The 17,514-nt window shown below is 44.2% G+C and overlaps 1 protein-coding gene across 44 annotated transcripts in view; it reads left to right on the top strand.

Annotated features, from left to right (window-relative positions):
- TCF7L2 (transcription factor 7 like 2) overlaps positions 1-17,514 on the top strand; it is a 221,255-nt gene that overhangs the window by 80,747 nt on the left and 122,994 nt on the right. For all 44 annotated transcript variants that reach the window (XM_033182344.1, XM_033182376.1, XM_033182355.1 and 41 more), the window contains one exon: positions 11,634-11,735. In XM_033182344.1, coding sequence (XP_033038235.1) covers positions 11,634-11,735 — 102 coding nt within the window. The remainder of the gene's footprint in view (positions 1-11,633; positions 11,736-17,514) is intronic.

Genomic DNA, 17,514 nt, shown 5'->3' with positions numbered 1-17,514 from the left:
GGTTGAATAAATGATGTGGAAGCTAGTCGAGGGACTTTAGGTAAGTGATTTCATGCCCACTTTTTTTAGGTAGAGAAACTGAGGTCGCAGGGTGGTAGAGAATGGGCTATAAGATTCCGGTTTCCGAATTGCATGTGGTTTTGTTGACTCAACTGCTCTTCTGTCGTTTTTTAGCCACATGCCTTGAAACAGTCCTCTCTCCCACGTTTCTTCATCAGCACCATTAACCCAAGGTATACTGTCCTCTCTTATCTTTCACAAGGTCTTGGAGTTCCCATGCCTTTGTAAGCATCCCTCCCCGAGATCCAGCACCAACCAAAACCACATTTGGAAAAATTGCTTGTTTCCCAAGAAGCTTTGAAGGATATGACTTTGTATAGAATGGCTTCACAGGTTTTCTGTTCATTCTTTTATGGTGGAGTGTGTGTGTATGTGACTCTGTCTTCTCTCCATCCCTCTTTTTTTTCTTTTTTCTGAGATGGAATTTCACTTTTGTGGCCCAGGTTTGAGTGCAATGGTGTGATCTCAGCTCACTGCAACCTCCACCTCCTGGATTCGAGTGATTCTCCTGTCTCAGCCTTCCAAGTAGCTGGGATTGCAGGCATATACCACCACACCTGGCTAATGTTTGTATTTTTAGTAGAGACAGGGTTTCATCACATTGGTCAGGCTGGTCGCAAATACCTGACCTCAGGTGATCCACCCGCCTTGGCTTCCCAAAGTGTTGGGATTACAGGCGTGAGCCACCATACCCAACCTCCCCATCCCCTTTTATCTATTAAATGAATGTGGTCACCATCAAAGATGGTGCCTAACTCTTCATTGTTTTCAGTTCATCTTAAATTCGCATGTAATTCACATGTCATAAAAGGTACCAATTTAAAGTGTACAATTGAGTGGTTTTTTAGTATATTTAGTATATTACAATATTGTACAAACATACCAGTATCTTAATATTTTTATAATCCCCAAAAGAAACCCTGTAACCCTAGCAACCAGTCTCTACCCACCGTCCCCTCAGCTCCTGGCAATCACTAATTTACTTCCTGTCTCTGTAGATTTGCCTATTTTGGTTATTTCATATAAAAAGAATCATACAGTATGACACTTTCTTGATCTGCCTTTAAGTTAGCATATTTTCAAGGGCTACCATGTTGTGGCATGTGTCAGTACTCCATTTGTTTTTATTACTGAATAGTATTCCATTTTATGGCTGTACCACATTTTGGTTATCCAGCTACCGGTTGAGACTTGGTGCGTTCTTGTCCCAGAACATACCATATTCAGCTCCCAGTGACACCCACATTCATTCCTGGGCTGCTCCATGTCTTCCAGCTGTTTTCCTGGTTTCCCGTTGCCTCTGCCTACTTCAGCATGCTGAACAGACATGGGTAGTAACTAAAACATTCCAATTAACTGCATTGTACTTGGCCTTTTTATAAGAAGCAGTAATTAGAAAATATGGTGACCACAAGGTTGATATTAAAATGAAAGATTATAAATACTTTTCTGCCTGAAGGTAGATGGCCTCTGGCCTGCCTCTTAATGGGAGGTTCCTCCAGCAGCTTGCAAGCATTCATTATTTGTTAGTCATCAGCTTAGCGGCCATGGGGCATGAGCCTGTCTTGCTTTGTCTGGAGGCTGAAGACTTTGAGTGACATGGGAGGGCAAGGGCTGCTCCTTTTGAATTCTTCCAATGTCTTCATGTCCTTTAACCTCCTGGCTTAGGGACTTGTGTGCTGGTGGTGGAGCTGGCATTTGCTTGGAATCCACAGCCCTTTGGGTGGGACTTAATCTTGGGGTTGCCTGAAGACTTTGAGATGGCTAGGTCTGGGCCTTTTCTGGTCACAATGGAGCAAGACTATCTCAGAAGCCAGAGTCTGTCTCACCAGTCCCATGTCTTGGGACTGCACCATTGCAGGGTCTTTGCCCTCCCCTGGAGATTTCTCTCCTGCCTGGGCACCCATTGGCCATTCTACCTGTAAGCTCAGTAGGGTGTAGGCAAAAGAGTTCTGTCCTGGAAGTACCAAAGTCCTGCATTCTGGTTTCAGTTTCTTGTAACTGTGTATAACTAAGTCACTTAATTTTCTCTGCCTCACTTTCTTCTGTTTTAAGATGGATTTGGAGATTATTGGCTTTGACCACCTAAAAAGAATGTAGTGACAATCAATTTAGAGGTCTAAAAGAGCCTTTGAGGAAGTAAAATGGAATCTTCAAATGGACTACATGCTGATTATTGACACTGCCCTAGCACCGATAGTTGATGCTAATGACTGATCATCAGAATTGCTTGGCAAGTTGGAAAAAAATACATACAGATCCTGGGCCACTACCAAGTTTCATTTAACAGATCTGGAGTGCATCAGGAGAAAGTCCCTCTAAACAAGTTGGCAAGGTTTGGATACTGTGCAACCTTTTTTTTTTTCTTTTTTCTTTTTTGAGACGGAGTCTCGCTCTCTCGCCCAGGCTGGAGTGCAGTGGCCGGATCTCAGCTCACTGCAAGCTCCACCTCCCGGGTTCACGCCATTCTCCTGCCTCAGCCTCCCGAGTAGCTGGGACCACAGGCGCCTGCCACCTTGCCCGGCTAGTTTTTTGTATTTTTTAGTAGAGACGGGGTTTCACCGTGTTAGCCAGGATGGTCTCGATCTCCTGACTTGGTGATCCGCCCGTCTCAGCCTCCCAAAGTGCTGGGATTACAGGCTTGAGCCACCGCGCCTGGCTTTTTTTTTGTTGTTTTGAGATAGAGTCTGGCTCTGTTGCCCAAGCTGGAGTATAGTTGCATGATCTTGGCTCACTGCAACCTCTGCCCTCGGGTTCCAGCAATTCTCCTGCTTTAGGCTCCCGAGTAGCTGGCATAATAGGTGCCTGCCACCACACCCAGCTCATTTATAGTTTTTGGAGAGATGGGGTCTCACTGTGTTGGCCAGGTTGGTCTCGAACTACTAACCTCAAGTGATCCGCCCACCTCTGCCTCCTAAAGTGCTGGAATTACAGACTTGAGCCACTGTGTCTGGCCCTACTTACCTTCTTTGTGTTAATTCCTGCACCATTGATTAGCTTATTGTCCCATTGACTGTGTCTTTAGATGACTTTTCTGGGCCTCAGAATATCTAGTCCATAGCTGACACAGAGCATATGCTTAATAGTAAATGCTGCAGGAATCCATGCATTGAAGTAGAAAGAGATTTTTAGATCATGTTCCCCATTTCTTGCTACAGACTTAGGCAAAGAATGGAGAAGAGGTTGTCCAATGAAAAAAGGAAGTGACATGCCAGGTCAATGACAGAGCTCGACCTGGAAATAGGTTTCCAGATTCTTCCCCTTCTACCATACTTTTCCTGGGAGTACGCACTCATAATTTGAAGAGTGACTTTTGGGGGAGGGTGGAAAGAAGGCCTGGGCCTCAGTCTAAGGGGCCCATTGGTTGTGAGAGGAGGGTCTGGTGAAATTCCATACTGATTTGTGCATGTGTGAGCTGCTGTACCATAGCCTCCCTGCAGAACCACTAAGCTGGCAAGTGCAGAAATAGTTTAGGGACAGGGATGTTGAAGGATTGGCGGGGTAAAGAAAACAGTGAATCCCAAGTTTTGTTAATTGGATTTTTTTGTTTGTTAGTTGTTTTGCTTCATTGTCTTCATCACACCAGGGGCCTCCTTAAATCTGGTAGAAAAATTTTCTTGGAAAACAATTCAGTGTTTGTCCATAGGGCTCAGGAGGGGGAGATGGTAGATGCTTGAAAGTCTTGCTTATTACTTTGGGGACACTGAGATGTTCCCTTCACCATGTACTTTGAGACACACATCCTGGTTGAGTTCAGGCAAAGATGCCTAACAGTTGATAAGAAAACTGGGAAAGACAGAAGGGGTTTGTAAGGTAAGTCAGGGTGAGTGAAAACACATTGGGTGTGCTGGAGCGCTAGACGCTTGACTGCCACTCGCCCCTGTCACCTCAGGCAATCTGGGTCTTGCTCTGTTGGCCTTAGTTTCCTCCTTGCTAACAGGTTAGTTCCACCTTTCTGCCCATTTATTTTGTAGGATTATTGTGGATGTCGTTCTGAACTCTGAAATACCCTCTAAATATGAAGTGATACAGTATTAGTGCTCTTTACATGGTTATGATTAAAAATATTTATGAGAAAAAGGTTAACTATAAGGATTTCATTGAAAATCTTGTAAGAACCAACTGATAGAAGATAAGGCTATTAAATTGTTCACACCTTGCCCGGCTAGTTTTTTGTATTTTTTAGTAGAGACGGGGTTTCACCGTGTTAGCCAGGATGGTCTCGATCTCCTGACTTGGTGATCCACCCGTCTCAGCCTCCCAAAGTGCTGGGATTACAGGCTTGAGCCACCGTGGCGCCTGGCTTTTTTTTTGTTGTTTTGAGATAGAGTCTGGCTCTGTTGCCCAAGCTGGAGTATAGTTGCATGATCTTGGCTCACTGCAACCTCTGCCCTCGGGTTCCAGCAATTCTCCTGCTTTAGGCTCCCGAGTAGCTGGCATAATAGGCGCTTGATATCAAGATCAAGATGCCTTGATATCCTACCTTTCTTTCCCTATATTCCTTTTATGTGAGAAAAGAGATAGTGATTTAAGGGAAAAACTTACGAGTTCCGACTATGTTGGCTTTTTTTTTCCGCAAGTCAACCTTAATATCTTACTTAAATCTTCCCTTCCCTTCCCCTTCCCCTTTCCCTTTTCCTTTCTTATTTCTTCTTTCTTTTTTCTTCTTCCTATCCCCTCCCCTCCCCCCTCCTCCTCCATCTTCTTTCTCTCTCTCTTTTTTCCTTTTCTCCTCTTCTTCTTCTTCTTCTTTGTTTTTTTTTGAGACCAGGTCTTCCTCTGTCGCTCAGGCTGGAGTGCAGTGGCACCTTCTTGGCTCATTGCAACCTCCGCCTCCTGGGTTCAAATGATCCTCCCACCTCAGCCTCTCAAGTAGCTGGGACCACAGGCACGTGCCACCACACTCAGCTAATTTTTTTTTTGGTAGAGATGGGGTCTCGCTATGTTACCTAGGCTGGTCTTGAACTCCTGGGCTCAAGCAGTCTTCCTGCCTCAGCCTTCCAAAGTACTGAGATTACTGGCGTGAGCCACCACGCCTGGCTTGAAATTTTTCTATGGCTTTATTCTTTCTCCAAGTCCAGAGTCTACCCAACCTTCTGAGATCTTTGGTTTTCTTTTCCTAGGTAACTATAGTACATACTTATTTATGTTAAACAACAGAAATCACATATTTCTAAACTTCTTTTTCTATACAATCATGCTTTCTAGGCAAGTAAAGTCTCTGTTTTAGGGTCTCTCGATTTTTTCAAAAGATACAATTCCTAGAGTATGGTTTTACCTAGAACAAAGCAGCCTAATCTCCTATACCTTCTGCAACTGCAGAACAATTGGTTAAACAACTTTGTAATGATGCCCCTTACAATTCTGAAGGGACTTCTGAAATAGTTTCACAGTGTTTCAGTGTTAGGTATATTTGATCAATGCTAACTTCTGGAAAACTTCGGTGCCTGTATGATTTAGAGGGTAGGGCAGAATATTAAATTAATCACAACTGCTTGTATTTTAACCATTCTGGGTAAATTGGGATTCCCTGACGCCCAGGCAAAATTATTTGTTTGTAGAAGATGGGCTGAATTTTCCATCTTCCATTTCTGAGAAATGAGGTAGGTTTAGAAAGAGGCAATCAGGCCTCTTCTTTAACAGACGTGTGTGTGTCTATTAAGTGTGTGTCACAGTATGAGTTCCTGAAGAAATAAGTGTCCGCTGTTGGGGTGGATACTTGTACTTCTTATTTTCTTACTTCGCACATTTTTCTGGTATTTCCCTTTTTATGGTGAGTGGCTTCTGGTTGTCTTTTCTTTTGTGTGATGATATGAGCGTCACGATGCGGTCTTCAGTGTTGCATATTTGTAGGGGATCTGTATGAATGGCCCGTGGTGAGGCTGCACTGAAAGGTTAGGAGGAACCACCTTGATGCCGGGGAGGCTTAGTGACTTTGGACATCATGGGCTATGACTGGCTATACCCTCGGCTTTGGACGCATAAGCAAAGTATTGACTCTGTATTTTATAAAAACCAGAAGTACAACTTTCTGGCAGCAGAGGATTAGGAAGATTTATCGAATCTTTCTGCTGGCTATGAGCAGAAAGCTATCATGAGGATAGTATCCAATTAATTCGATTTTTTTGGTCGGGCATGGTGGCTCCCACCTGTAATCCCAGCACTTTGGGAGACTGAGGTGGGAGGGTCATCTGAGGTCAGGAGTTTGAGACCAGCCTGACCAACATGGTGAAATCCCATCTCTACTAAAAATATAAAAATTAGCCAGACGTGATGGCACCCGCCTGTAATCCCAGCTACTCAGGAGGCTGAGGCAGGAGAATTACTTGAAGCTGGGAGGCAGAGGTTGCAGTGAGCTGAGATCACACCACTACACTCCAGCCTGGGCAACAGAGTAAGACTTTATCTCAAAAAAAACATAATTTCTTTTCCTCTTCTCTTCTCTTCTCTTCTCTTCTCTTTCCTTTTCCCTCCCCACTCCCGTCTTCCCTCCCCTCCTTCCCTTTCCTCCCCTTTCCTTCCCTCTCCTTCCCTTTCTGTCCCTTTCCTTCCTTTCTTTTCTCTCTTTCTTTCAACAGGGTCTCACTCTGAACCTTTTCCAGGCAGAATTGCTCAGGGATTTTTAGACTTCCATTCTGGAAAAGAGGGGATAGTTATTTTGGTGTGATTGTGGTCTTGTGGTTAGACCTTGTGACGGGGGCCTCAGCCAAAGGTTCAAATTTTTTTCCAAGCTTTTTCCTCACAACTTGAGTTAATCCTAAACGTTGCTTTCAGGCCACTGGACATGCTTTTCTATATGCCTGTGTTTGGCTGTTTGGATTGAAGGCCCAGCGAGGGAAGGCACCTTCGCCCATCTGATATGGGCAGGCCTCTACAATTTTATTCCCTAACCAGGACATGACAAACAATGGCCCATAGACCAAAACTGGCTTGCCACCTGCTTTTATCTGGCCAGTGAGCTAAGAATGACTTTTTATTCTCATTATTAATAATATTTTTTGAGGCAGGGTCTCATTTTGTCGCCTAGACTGGAATGCAGTGGTGCAATCATGGCTCCTGCAGCCTCAGACTCCTGGGCTCTAGCAATCCTCCTGCTTCAGCCTCCTGAGTAGCTGGAACCTACAGGCATGTGCCACAAGCATGTATCATCACGTCCAGCTAACTTTTTTTATTTTTGTAGTGTCTTGCTGTTGTTGCCCAGGCTGGTCTGGAACTCCTGGCCTTAAGCAATTCTCTGGCCTTGGCCTTCCAAAGTGTTGGGACTACAGGCCTGAGCCACCGCACCCAGCACTTTTATTATTTTTAAGTGGTTGAAACACATCAAGAGAGGAATAATATTTTCTGACACAGGAAAATGATATGAAATTCACATTTCAGTGTCTATAAATAAGGTTTTATTGGAGCACAGCCATGATACAAGACATACACTCACTGCCTGTGGCTGCTTTCGAGTTACGAGGGCTGAGTCGAGTAGTTACGACAGAGATCGTATGGGCCACAAAGCCTAAGATATTTGCTGTCTGGCGCTTTACAGAAAAAGTTTGCCAACCCTGCCCTGAACAAATAAAGGGACAAATTCCACTTGCCTGTCCGTCTGTGGAGCAGAGTCACTGAAAGGAAATACTGGAAATACTGGAAGCCACATTGGTGTTTTATCAAGGATGTGAAGTTTCCTGGCAACTTTGTTGCCATATCATCATCATCGTCATCATCACTATCATCATCATCATCATCATCTGCCCTTTAAGTTTTCTGCTTGTTTAGAAAAGAAATTTATACAGAGCCCTCAGTAGCAGCTGTAAGGGGGCAGGTTCTCGGAGCAGCTCATCCTCGGCATTCTTGCTGCTGATGGAAGATTCTCGAGGATGAAGGCCCCTCTACGGGAGCAGGCTCCATCAGTCTGGCTTTAGTAGATGCCAGTTTCTGCTAAGACTAATTCCTAAAGGAGCCTCTCCTCAGTTGCCTTTTCTCCCTGTTTTCTTTGGGGGAGGTAGAAGAAGAGAAAAAAAATTAGAGATGCTTACCTTTTTCTTTTTGCTGGCAATTTAACAGTCTTTTCAGCTGCTTTGATTCCTTTCGGGCCATTGGTGTTATATGTATTTCAAGATTTGCTCACAGGTCCAAAGCTTGACTTAAGCTCCCTGAGACTTATCATAAAATATGATTTGGGGAAAAACCCTAATGGGCTATGATCAGAACATTATTATTCAACAAAGGATGAAATGCTTAAGCCAAGATGGCTTTCTTTCCTTTTTTTTTTTAAAGGAAAGTTGAGCAGACTCCCAACAGTTTTCAATGTAGGAATTCCCACAGCCCCATTTGATTGCAGTTTGTTGAAAAGTTTAATGTTTTTGTAGGCAATTCATAATTTCTACGTTGAACAGCCTAAGAGGAAGAGAGCTGGAGCCCACTGTTGTTTTTATAGTGTGATGGTGGGAACTTTTTTTTTTTCCCTCCCCCAAAAGGATATAAAACCAAGTCAGATGGTTGGGAAAACGTGGCATAGGGTTCCAGCCCTTTTGTAAATCTGAGATGCCCCCTCCTTCAGGCCTTCCTTTAGGACCTAACAGAATAGAATTTCCCGCTGCTTAATGTCTCCAGGAAGGAAAAAATTTTCCTCTAGGCTGTAATAGTACCTAATTTCCTTTTTCTTCCCTTTATTTATTTATTTTCCCTATTAATAAGGACCAATTGTAGAAGATGAAGGAAGCTGGGAAACCCATCACTTTTGGAGAAGGTTAATAGCTTCCTTTAGAAAATCCTGACATAATACTTATTTCCCCAAAAGGCACTTCATCAGCCTGAATGCCAGTTAAGATTCAAGGAACGGGCTTGGATTTGTGTGTACCCAGCGGTTCTGTGGCATCAGGTTGCACTGGGAAGGAGAGTTTGGGGCTGTCACTGCGGAGTCCCTGCAAGTCAGCAGGACCAGGGCTGTCTTCCTGCACCATCTGGATTTGGTTAGCTCTCTCTGGGCAGTGGGGCCGAGTCTCATTTCCTCCAACAGTAATGTTATATAGGCAATGATCCTGAGCTGCCCTAACATAATTGAAAATTATGTGTATTGTAGGCTTGGAGCGCTGAAATGTAGGCTCATAAAAATATGTGGTGCAGGTAGCCTATGGAGATTGGATGTGGCACACAATGAAGCTTTTATGTAAAGTAAGAATTATAAGTCTCCATGTTAATATTGTATTATGAGTATGACAGTTCTTGGGTGGGTCCTCAGGGCAGGTCTGTCACCTTCAGCAAAGCCCAAGTTTCCTAATTCTACAGAGCTAGTATTTATGTAATCAAATCAGTTTTGCAGGTGGTCAAAGATGAAAACTTGTCCACCAATGTAGCTCTCCCCACTGAGAGATAGCTTGGGGTGTAGATGGGTTGGACTCCATTTGGCGTTTTTGTTCACTGGTTTTTATGAGATGGAGAGGTGAGTGTTCGTGGGTGTCCACTTTGGTTGGCCTCAAGGAAATGACTCTATTGAGTGGTTTTGACCAATGCAGCACATATAGTTATGTGGTAAGTGAGAATGGGAAGAAGTCGGGGTGAGACGGGGCAGTCTAGGTTCCCAGAGCCCTCTGGCCTGGGTTACAGATGGAGACTCTGGAAATATTTACTTCAGTGGTTTTCAACTTGAGATGATACTGCTCCCAGAGAAGGTGATTGGAAATGGTGAGATGGTAAGGATGACTGAGGGGGTTCCTGTATTTACTATCTGGGGGCTTGGAGTCCTAGAAATCCTTTAGTGTTTGGGACAGACTCCCCACCTAATACCCTGTGGCAGATAGGACAACTCCTTTGGTACTCAGATGGAAAAACCAGAGATCACAGAAGCAAGGGGATTCCATGCAGGGTCTTGTGGCGAGTTACAGACACAACGAGACTAATATCTAGGTTGCTCACCATGGGAGGCCTCTGGGTGAAAGCTCTGAATTTGTAGCAGGCACAGCCACCTTGTACAGATCCTAGACATCATGGGAAAATCGACTGTGCACTTTGGCAGGTAGTTGTTGGGCAGTGATCTTCCAGCTTTAAGTATAACCAAATTTGGTTTGAATTTGCCGAGCAGTCGTATCTTTGAGGAACTCGTCGGCTGACTTGTGGATGGCTTTGGCACTTCTGTCTCATGTGGGATTTGTGCAAACTATTCTGCATTATCCTTTCCTGTCTCCTTTCTTTCTATTGAAATTGTTCTGACCATCAAGACCTAACTGTGCAGCCTTCCCCAGTCTCGTGTCCCAGAAATTCTGTCATCTTTCTTGGCATTTCCTGAGTTCCTGAGTCCCTGAGTCTCTATCACAGTGTCACCATATTCTGTCTTGATTTACCTATGTCTATAAGGCTCCTCATGCTGGCACAAGCTCCGTGAGAGCAGACATCTTTGTATCTCCTAGTGCTTGTCACAGCCTGTACACAAAGCAAGTAGTACTCAGTGTTCATTGAGTAAAGTTTTCTATAGAATTACTATTAAAACTAGCCATTTATTTTGCTTGAGGAGGTCTCCAAAATGACCAAGGTGTTTCCTTATATCCCCTCCAAGCATTCATTAACTGATGGATTAGTGAGTTGGCCATGGGAGACATAAAGGCTCGTCTCCATGTGCTTCTAAGCATTGTGTCTAAGTTCCGTTTGGTTTCCTGAGTGAAACTGTCATAGTGTTACCAACGGAAGTTAAATGCCTAAGAGTTTCTTATACATGGGCTGAGTACCTCTGTGACTGGGGAAGCCACCTCACCTCATTTTACCTTGTCTGCAAAATGAGGAACTGGGGCAACTCATCCTTCAGATCTCACTGAAAGCTAATGGATTGCTTTTGACAGAAGTAGCTCCCTTGGGCCGTATATTCATTTCCTAGTTTGGAGGAAGGTGGGGACAGACAGAATTGACTTACACCTTTATTTTTATGTCTACGGTAAACCCGTGCATACTAAAGCATTCCTCTGGTCTTTTGAGGTGAGTGTATACATTGTGTCTGGCACCGTGCATCTTTTACCAAGAAGTAATTTTTGTTGAGTAAACTTGGGTTGTGTGAGGAACTGCATGCTCACCATACTCAAATAGCTTTTGCTACCTAAAGGATAGCTACTCACATGTACTTGACTTCCTTTAAAGTGAAGGATGATGACATTTGAAGAACAGAGGTTGAGAAGGAGCAGATTTGTAATTGATGGTTTCCTAGGACACTGCTGGCTTGAGATTTGTGTTTTACTTCCTTTGGAATAGCTCTATATTCCTCTCCCTCCCCACCTCTCCCACTGCCCTCCACCCCCCACCCAATTAAGGTAGTAGAAATGAAATCATTTTTTTCTGAAGCTACCCTGTAGTTTGAATGCAAAGATAAAAAATACAGTTGCTAGTAACATTAATCTTCTATATGTGTACCTGTTGAACTTGAGCTCTAAGGAAGAACCTATTGGTATTGCATGCTTTTTTTTTTTTTTTTTAATGATTATTTGCATGCTTGTATGTTTTTTAGTTTCTGACCCATGTCACAGTTATTTTTTGGGCTAGCTGTTCTGCATTTACTTTCTGAATTCATTGTTTTCCATTTCCCTTTTGTTTCCTCTCGCCAGTATCTCCAGATGAAATGGCCACTGCTTGATGTCCAGGCAGGGAGCCTGCAGAGTAGACAAGCCCTCAAGGATGCCCGGTCCCCATCGCCGGCACACATTGTCGTAAGTAACCTCCCAGAGATGATGGCTTCCTTTATTGAGGGGATGAAAAAGAAAGTGCTTTTTTGATGATAACAGGCCTTATTTGTCATTTTTCTCTTTCTTTAAACAAAATTTCTTTGGAAATATTCTTGGATGTAGCCTATGTCTATAAGGTATTCATTTTCTGCTATTGGACCTTAATGATTGTAACCTACCCAGAAATTTTACAAACCTTTCCTCCACTCTTTTCCATGTATTCGGTTAGAATGTAGCCTTGCGGGCTCTAGTTTATGAGACACAATCACCATGGTATGGAGGAGACTAGAAGTGGCATCACAGCAGTTATAAAAGTCCATTCAGGGGAGGGGAGGTGAAGAAGAGGGAATTAGAAAACTCAAAAGGGGGTCCTGGATTTGAAACTTGCCTATTATCCTCTCCCACAATTTATCTTAATATTTGTTGGTAACATTCTACACTAACATTAGAAAAATTTCATCTGGGCTGGCTTGATTTGTAAACCTAGAGTAGAAATGAACTTAGAAAGGCTAAAATGGAATTTAATCTATACAGCTATGACTTTGAAAGTATGTGGGTTCGATAGAGAAAACATTTGTTTTTAGTACTAAGAGACTACAAGTGTGTGTCTACATATATTTTTAATGTATTTTCTTAGGGCTTTGTAGGCTCTAAGAGTGGAACTTATAAATTAACCTCTTGAGAAGATAGCTCAGCCTTATTTGAAGATTCCCTTCTGTATATCATGAGCTGGACTTCATGCTTTTGAAATAATTAATGGAAGGCACATTTTTATAATGAATCCATCCATGACAGGTAGAATTATGCAAAGCATGAATCAATCATGTATTTTTCATTTAAGTATCACAAAATGTTAATCATAAATACATTTTACCTCTATATTGTAATTTCTAAAAATCGCAAAACAAGTTTCTTAAGTAGAAAAATCTTAAGATGCATTCTGCCATTTTGGGCTAACTGCCTCCTTATTTTGGAGCTTGCTGTAACTGAACATGTGTTATTTAATGAGTTATACCTCTGTCATATGTGTGTGTATATATCACAAAATAACTTATTTTTGTAAAATCATATTTTGAGTCATCATTTGTGACAATGTCTTCTTTTCTATGGTATAAACGAGGCATGTAGAAAGAAGATTGACATTTGCTAGAAGCTTCCCCTTTCTTGCAACTCCACAATAAAATGGATGCTCATAATTACGTCTGCTCCTATAAGGTCAAGATTTCAGGGCTGGAAGTGACCTTAGATCATGTAGGCCCAGTGTGCCCTCAGAAAAGGAAACTGAGGCCCAGAGATGCCTTAAGTGAATTGCCCAATGTCACACGCTGAGTCAGTGGCCAGAGCAAGGCCTGGATCCAGTTCTCTGCTCCCTTACTAGAGCCTTGTGGTGTCTTCTCTCCTACGGGAGGTGAAAGTAACTTGCTGTGGTTGGTTCTGTTTTGCTGACTGTAAATTGGGTCATGGTCAGGGACAGTGCATAGGTGTAAAGAAGTTGCTAGTTGGGGGTTCTAATGCAGGTTTCTTTGAAAGTGAATGCCCTGTTAAAAAAAATTCTTAACAAACATACAGAGATTTTTTAAAAGTGTGACAGTTCTAGACACCTAGAGAATAAAGTGAAGAAGGCTGTTTCACTTTTCCCGCCTCCCTGAATTTCCCAGCGTGGTCCAGGCTGTGAAATTTATTTTTCTGCTTTTGGCAATGGCTGATGGGAATTTCCCACATTTATTTTCTAGCTACAGAGAAAGGACATTATCTTTAAACTGTCTTCGTTATTTTCTCTCTTTGAGTGAGGAGAGAATATGTGAATCCTGGCAGTAGTTCAGAGTGGACACAGCCCCTGCGTTTGTAGCATAGGCTCTGTGGGCCCCCTGCCAGGGGGCATCACCCCCGTGCAAGAGTGGGGATCCGTCCATTTGGATAGAGCAATGATTCTCCACCCCAAATCCCACAAGAACAGTTGCCACAACTTAGGCCCTAAGCATCTCATTTTCCTATGTAGAAGTTAATGATCTGGAGGAGATGGCAAAGCATTCCTTCCAGAGCCTGTGTGGATTTTGGCCAGGGGTGCAGCAAGGGGGCTTAGGCCCCTTCTTCCTCTGCTGTGTCTTAGCAGGTGTGTTGACCCATAGCAACTCCCCTGGGGCATACACACCATCTTGTAGTTGGAGACCTTTATCCAAAGCAGCCACAGCTGGCAACTGTCCTACAACCTTTTGTGCTTTCTGCTGTGCTAAAGGGACCTGGGAATGGCCATTGCCTAGAGGGGATGGGCTGGTGGAGGAAGGTGGGCTCTGGGAGCTGGGGAGAAGGGAAAAGCCATGAACTTGGACAAAAGGACAAATGTGGTTTACCGTTGTGAAATACGTGAATGCTTGTCATGAATGGTGACTTTGGTTCTGTGAGTCAGCCCTGTGATGGGGCTTTTCTGCAGTCTTCACCTGATACCAGGGGTGAGAAGGAGGGTGTCTGGGGAGGAGGAATTATTTGAGGGAGACAGGAAAGTAGAGTGGAAGAAAGGCCTTGTGTTGTTGACCTCCATCCACCTGGTCACCTCTAGTTTTGGGGATGGAGGATGCATACACCTTGAGACTACAGATTTATGATTATATTTTTGCTGAATGTAAGGCAATGTGCCAACCAAAACCAGCTGTACCTTGGCTGGTACGGTGTGTCTGTGTTTGTAAAGGGCGCATTCTGAATGGTGGCTGATACATCATTTGGGTCTTTGTAGAGTCAAACATCGGCCAGAGGGTCTGGTTCTTGTTTGGAGTCGCTGATGAAGGGCTAACTTTTCTGCAGACACTTGGAGCTCTTGCTCACACTTTGCTTTTCATTCTTTTTAGTCAGACATTGTCACATCACAGTGTTTCATCAGACATGTTTCAAAATAATTGTCTAAGGATTGCTTCCTAATGTCTCCGAAATTTGGAATTGTTGTAACTTTTGGGCCAAGCTATTTCATAATTATTTCTACTGTCTTGCTTGGAGAATTAAGGATGTATTCAGTGTTTATTATTAATCATTCGAAACTACAACTTTCACAGATTGCTAAGAAGAATAACTTTTTCCAGTACCCATTTGGGGCAGAATCTTCACATGGGAATTGAGAGCATTTCGCTGGACTATTTTAATCTGATTGGATTATTTTCATGTGGTATGTGGGTTACCACATTAGAAAAAATTGATGTGTAGAATAAATGTTCTTAAGAAGTGGAGGTCAACTTATCAAATGATATTTCAATTAAGAATAGACTCCACAAATTTTAGTTCCTGTAGCTGATGCAGCATCTCGTTTGTTATAATCCAGTGATTCCTAATCTTTGTTCAGAGGAGAGAGGAAATTGATTCCAACAGGGATGATGTCTTCATTGGCTGGCCCCAAACTGGGAGTTTATGCAAGGCATTAGTCTTTGCCTTCCTCCTCCCCGCCTTCCCTTTCCCTTCTTCCCTCCCCACACCCCCCAACAAATTCATGGACTTCTTTTTTTTTTTTTGAGACAGAGTCTCGCTCTGTAGCCCGGGCTGGCGTGCAGTGGCCGGATCTCAGCTCACTGCAAGCTCCGCCTCCCGGGTTCACGGCATTCTCCTGCCTCAGCCTCCGGAGCAGCTGGGACTACAGGCGCCCGACACCTCGCCTGGCTAGATTTTTGTATTTTTTTAGTAGAGACGGGGTTTCACCGTGTTAGCCAGGATGGTCTCGATCTCCTGACCTCGTGATCCGCCCTTCTCGGCCTCCCAAAGTGCTGGGATTACAGGCTTGAGCCACCGCGCCCGGCCCCATGGACTTCTTAACAACTCGGAGACATTAGCCACAAGTTCGAAGACACCCCCACCCCCCAGCCTCCCCAATCCTATTTTCGCATTCACATAACTAAGCTCTTTTTCTTTCTTGGTGGAGTTTTGAAATTTATATTTTTTAATTCTTTGCTCCCTTTTTCCGTCTTACAAAATGAGTGCCAAGCAGCTAAGTTGTGCTGAGTGGTAGAGTTTGAGTCAGTCTGGGCTGGTAAGCTGTGGGGTTAGGAGCCGCTCCCTGGATACCACCTCCGGTGTCTTTGCTATACCAAGACTTTCATTTAGCCTCCTTTGTATCCAGCAAAAAAAGATTCTGTACCCCAAATGGTGGTATTTTGGTATAGTATATGTCTTACAAAATGGCAAAAGGCTTCAAAAGTTCCTACAGTTTTATCTTGGGGGTTTCCTTTTGAAGTCGATGTAGAATTTTACCTTGGGGTAGATTTTTTGTGCTTCTTGGTCTGGTGTGTTTTGTTGTGTAATGAGCATGGAGGTGTGGGATAAGAAAGCAGACTGAATCCTGAGGAACAAAGCGTGCCAGGCTGTGGTGGTGTACTTTTCTTGTTGTTATTGCTTAAATGCTGCAAGAGAGTGGAAAACTCTTACGAAATAATGCACGATGGGTAGAGCTTCAGAGAAAGTCTCTGCCATCTACCCTGTGCATGTTCAAGGAAGCTCAGAGGGCATGCTGAACCTTTGCTTTTTGTTTCTGAAGAGTTCAGGGGAACCTACCCATACTTAATTTTGTAAAACACTACCCAGAGAGCACCCTCTTGGTTATCAAACACATCTGTTGTTTCGATGGGATGTTTGACCTGGATTCTGGATGCTTGCTGGGATGTGGCATGTGTTGGGAGGCTCTGTGCTGCCTGCTGAGCACCAGCAAAGTCACGGTGGCCCCTACCTCTGTGGGAGGCCCTGCGCCAGGTGCCCTCAATGAGTAGAGGGCCCATGAGGCTATTACCAGGGGGACCTGATTTCAGCTGAGAAGTTGGTGGGGATTACAGGCCTGAGTGGCTCCCTGAGGAAATTGCATTAAAAGTGAGATCTGAAGACTTGATTGGGGTTGGCCCAGTGAAGGGACAGGAGAAGGGATGGGGAGTGTGCAGAAGGAAACATGTGTGAAAGTCCTCAAGGGAAAAGTGCTTGGTTTGGACAGAGGTAGAAAAATCAGGTAGGAGACTAGAGGTTGGGCAGGGCTCTGGGAGAGTGACGTGGGGTGCAGCATATGGTGAGGATTTGACACTGGGGAGTCACTTGAGCAGGTTGGCTGTGTCAATAGGAGCGTGTATTAAGCTGGCAGCGGGGATGGTGAAAATAGAGATGTGGAGGAAACAGCAGCGGAGCTTGCTGGTAGGTTAGATATTGTCATTGAGGGAGAAAGGAGAGTCAAAGGTAGGTAGCTGGAGACGCGTCACTGAATGGGGAGTATTGGAGGAGAAGCAGGTTTGGGGTGGAGGCGTTGTCTTTTTGGAGAGATTGTATTTGCCATTGATTGATTCATTCGTTGTTTCTGCAAATGTTTAGTGTGGGAAAAAGCATTCTAGACACCGAGAGAGAGCGGAGTCGATGAACGATAACAGCAACAAAGACTGTAGCGCTTCCTACACGAGGCTTGTTCCAGTTGCTTCAGAGGCTGTGTTACCCTTATTCTAGAGAGAGGAGGAACTAGGCCCAGGGAGGTGGGGATTTGCCCAGTTGTGGGAGTCAGGATGTGAAACAAAGCAGCCTGGCTCCAGAGCACACCATCCTCTCAACCACCTCAGAGAAGCTGGGAAAGAGACAATTAAGTGGGCGCTTAGAGCACAATGTGTGTGGTGTACCAAGAGTGGCCTGGAGCCCTGGGAATCCCAGGGAACCCCATCCCCATCTGGGAGTGGTGGGCATGGCTGGAGGAGGCCTGCTGGCTTCACTGGAGAGTGGGACATGCATCAGGGTGGCCAGAGACTGGGCTTCTGGGTGTAATGCT

Source organism: Trachypithecus francoisi, unplaced genomic scaffold, assembly GCF_009764315.1.
Source record: "Trachypithecus francoisi isolate TF-2019V2 unplaced genomic scaffold, Tfra_2.0 Contig01579, whole genome shotgun sequence".
Taxonomy (NCBI): domain Eukaryota; kingdom Metazoa; phylum Chordata; class Mammalia; order Primates; family Cercopithecidae; genus Trachypithecus; species Trachypithecus francoisi.
This window is presented reverse-complemented; position numbering and strand designations above follow the sequence as displayed.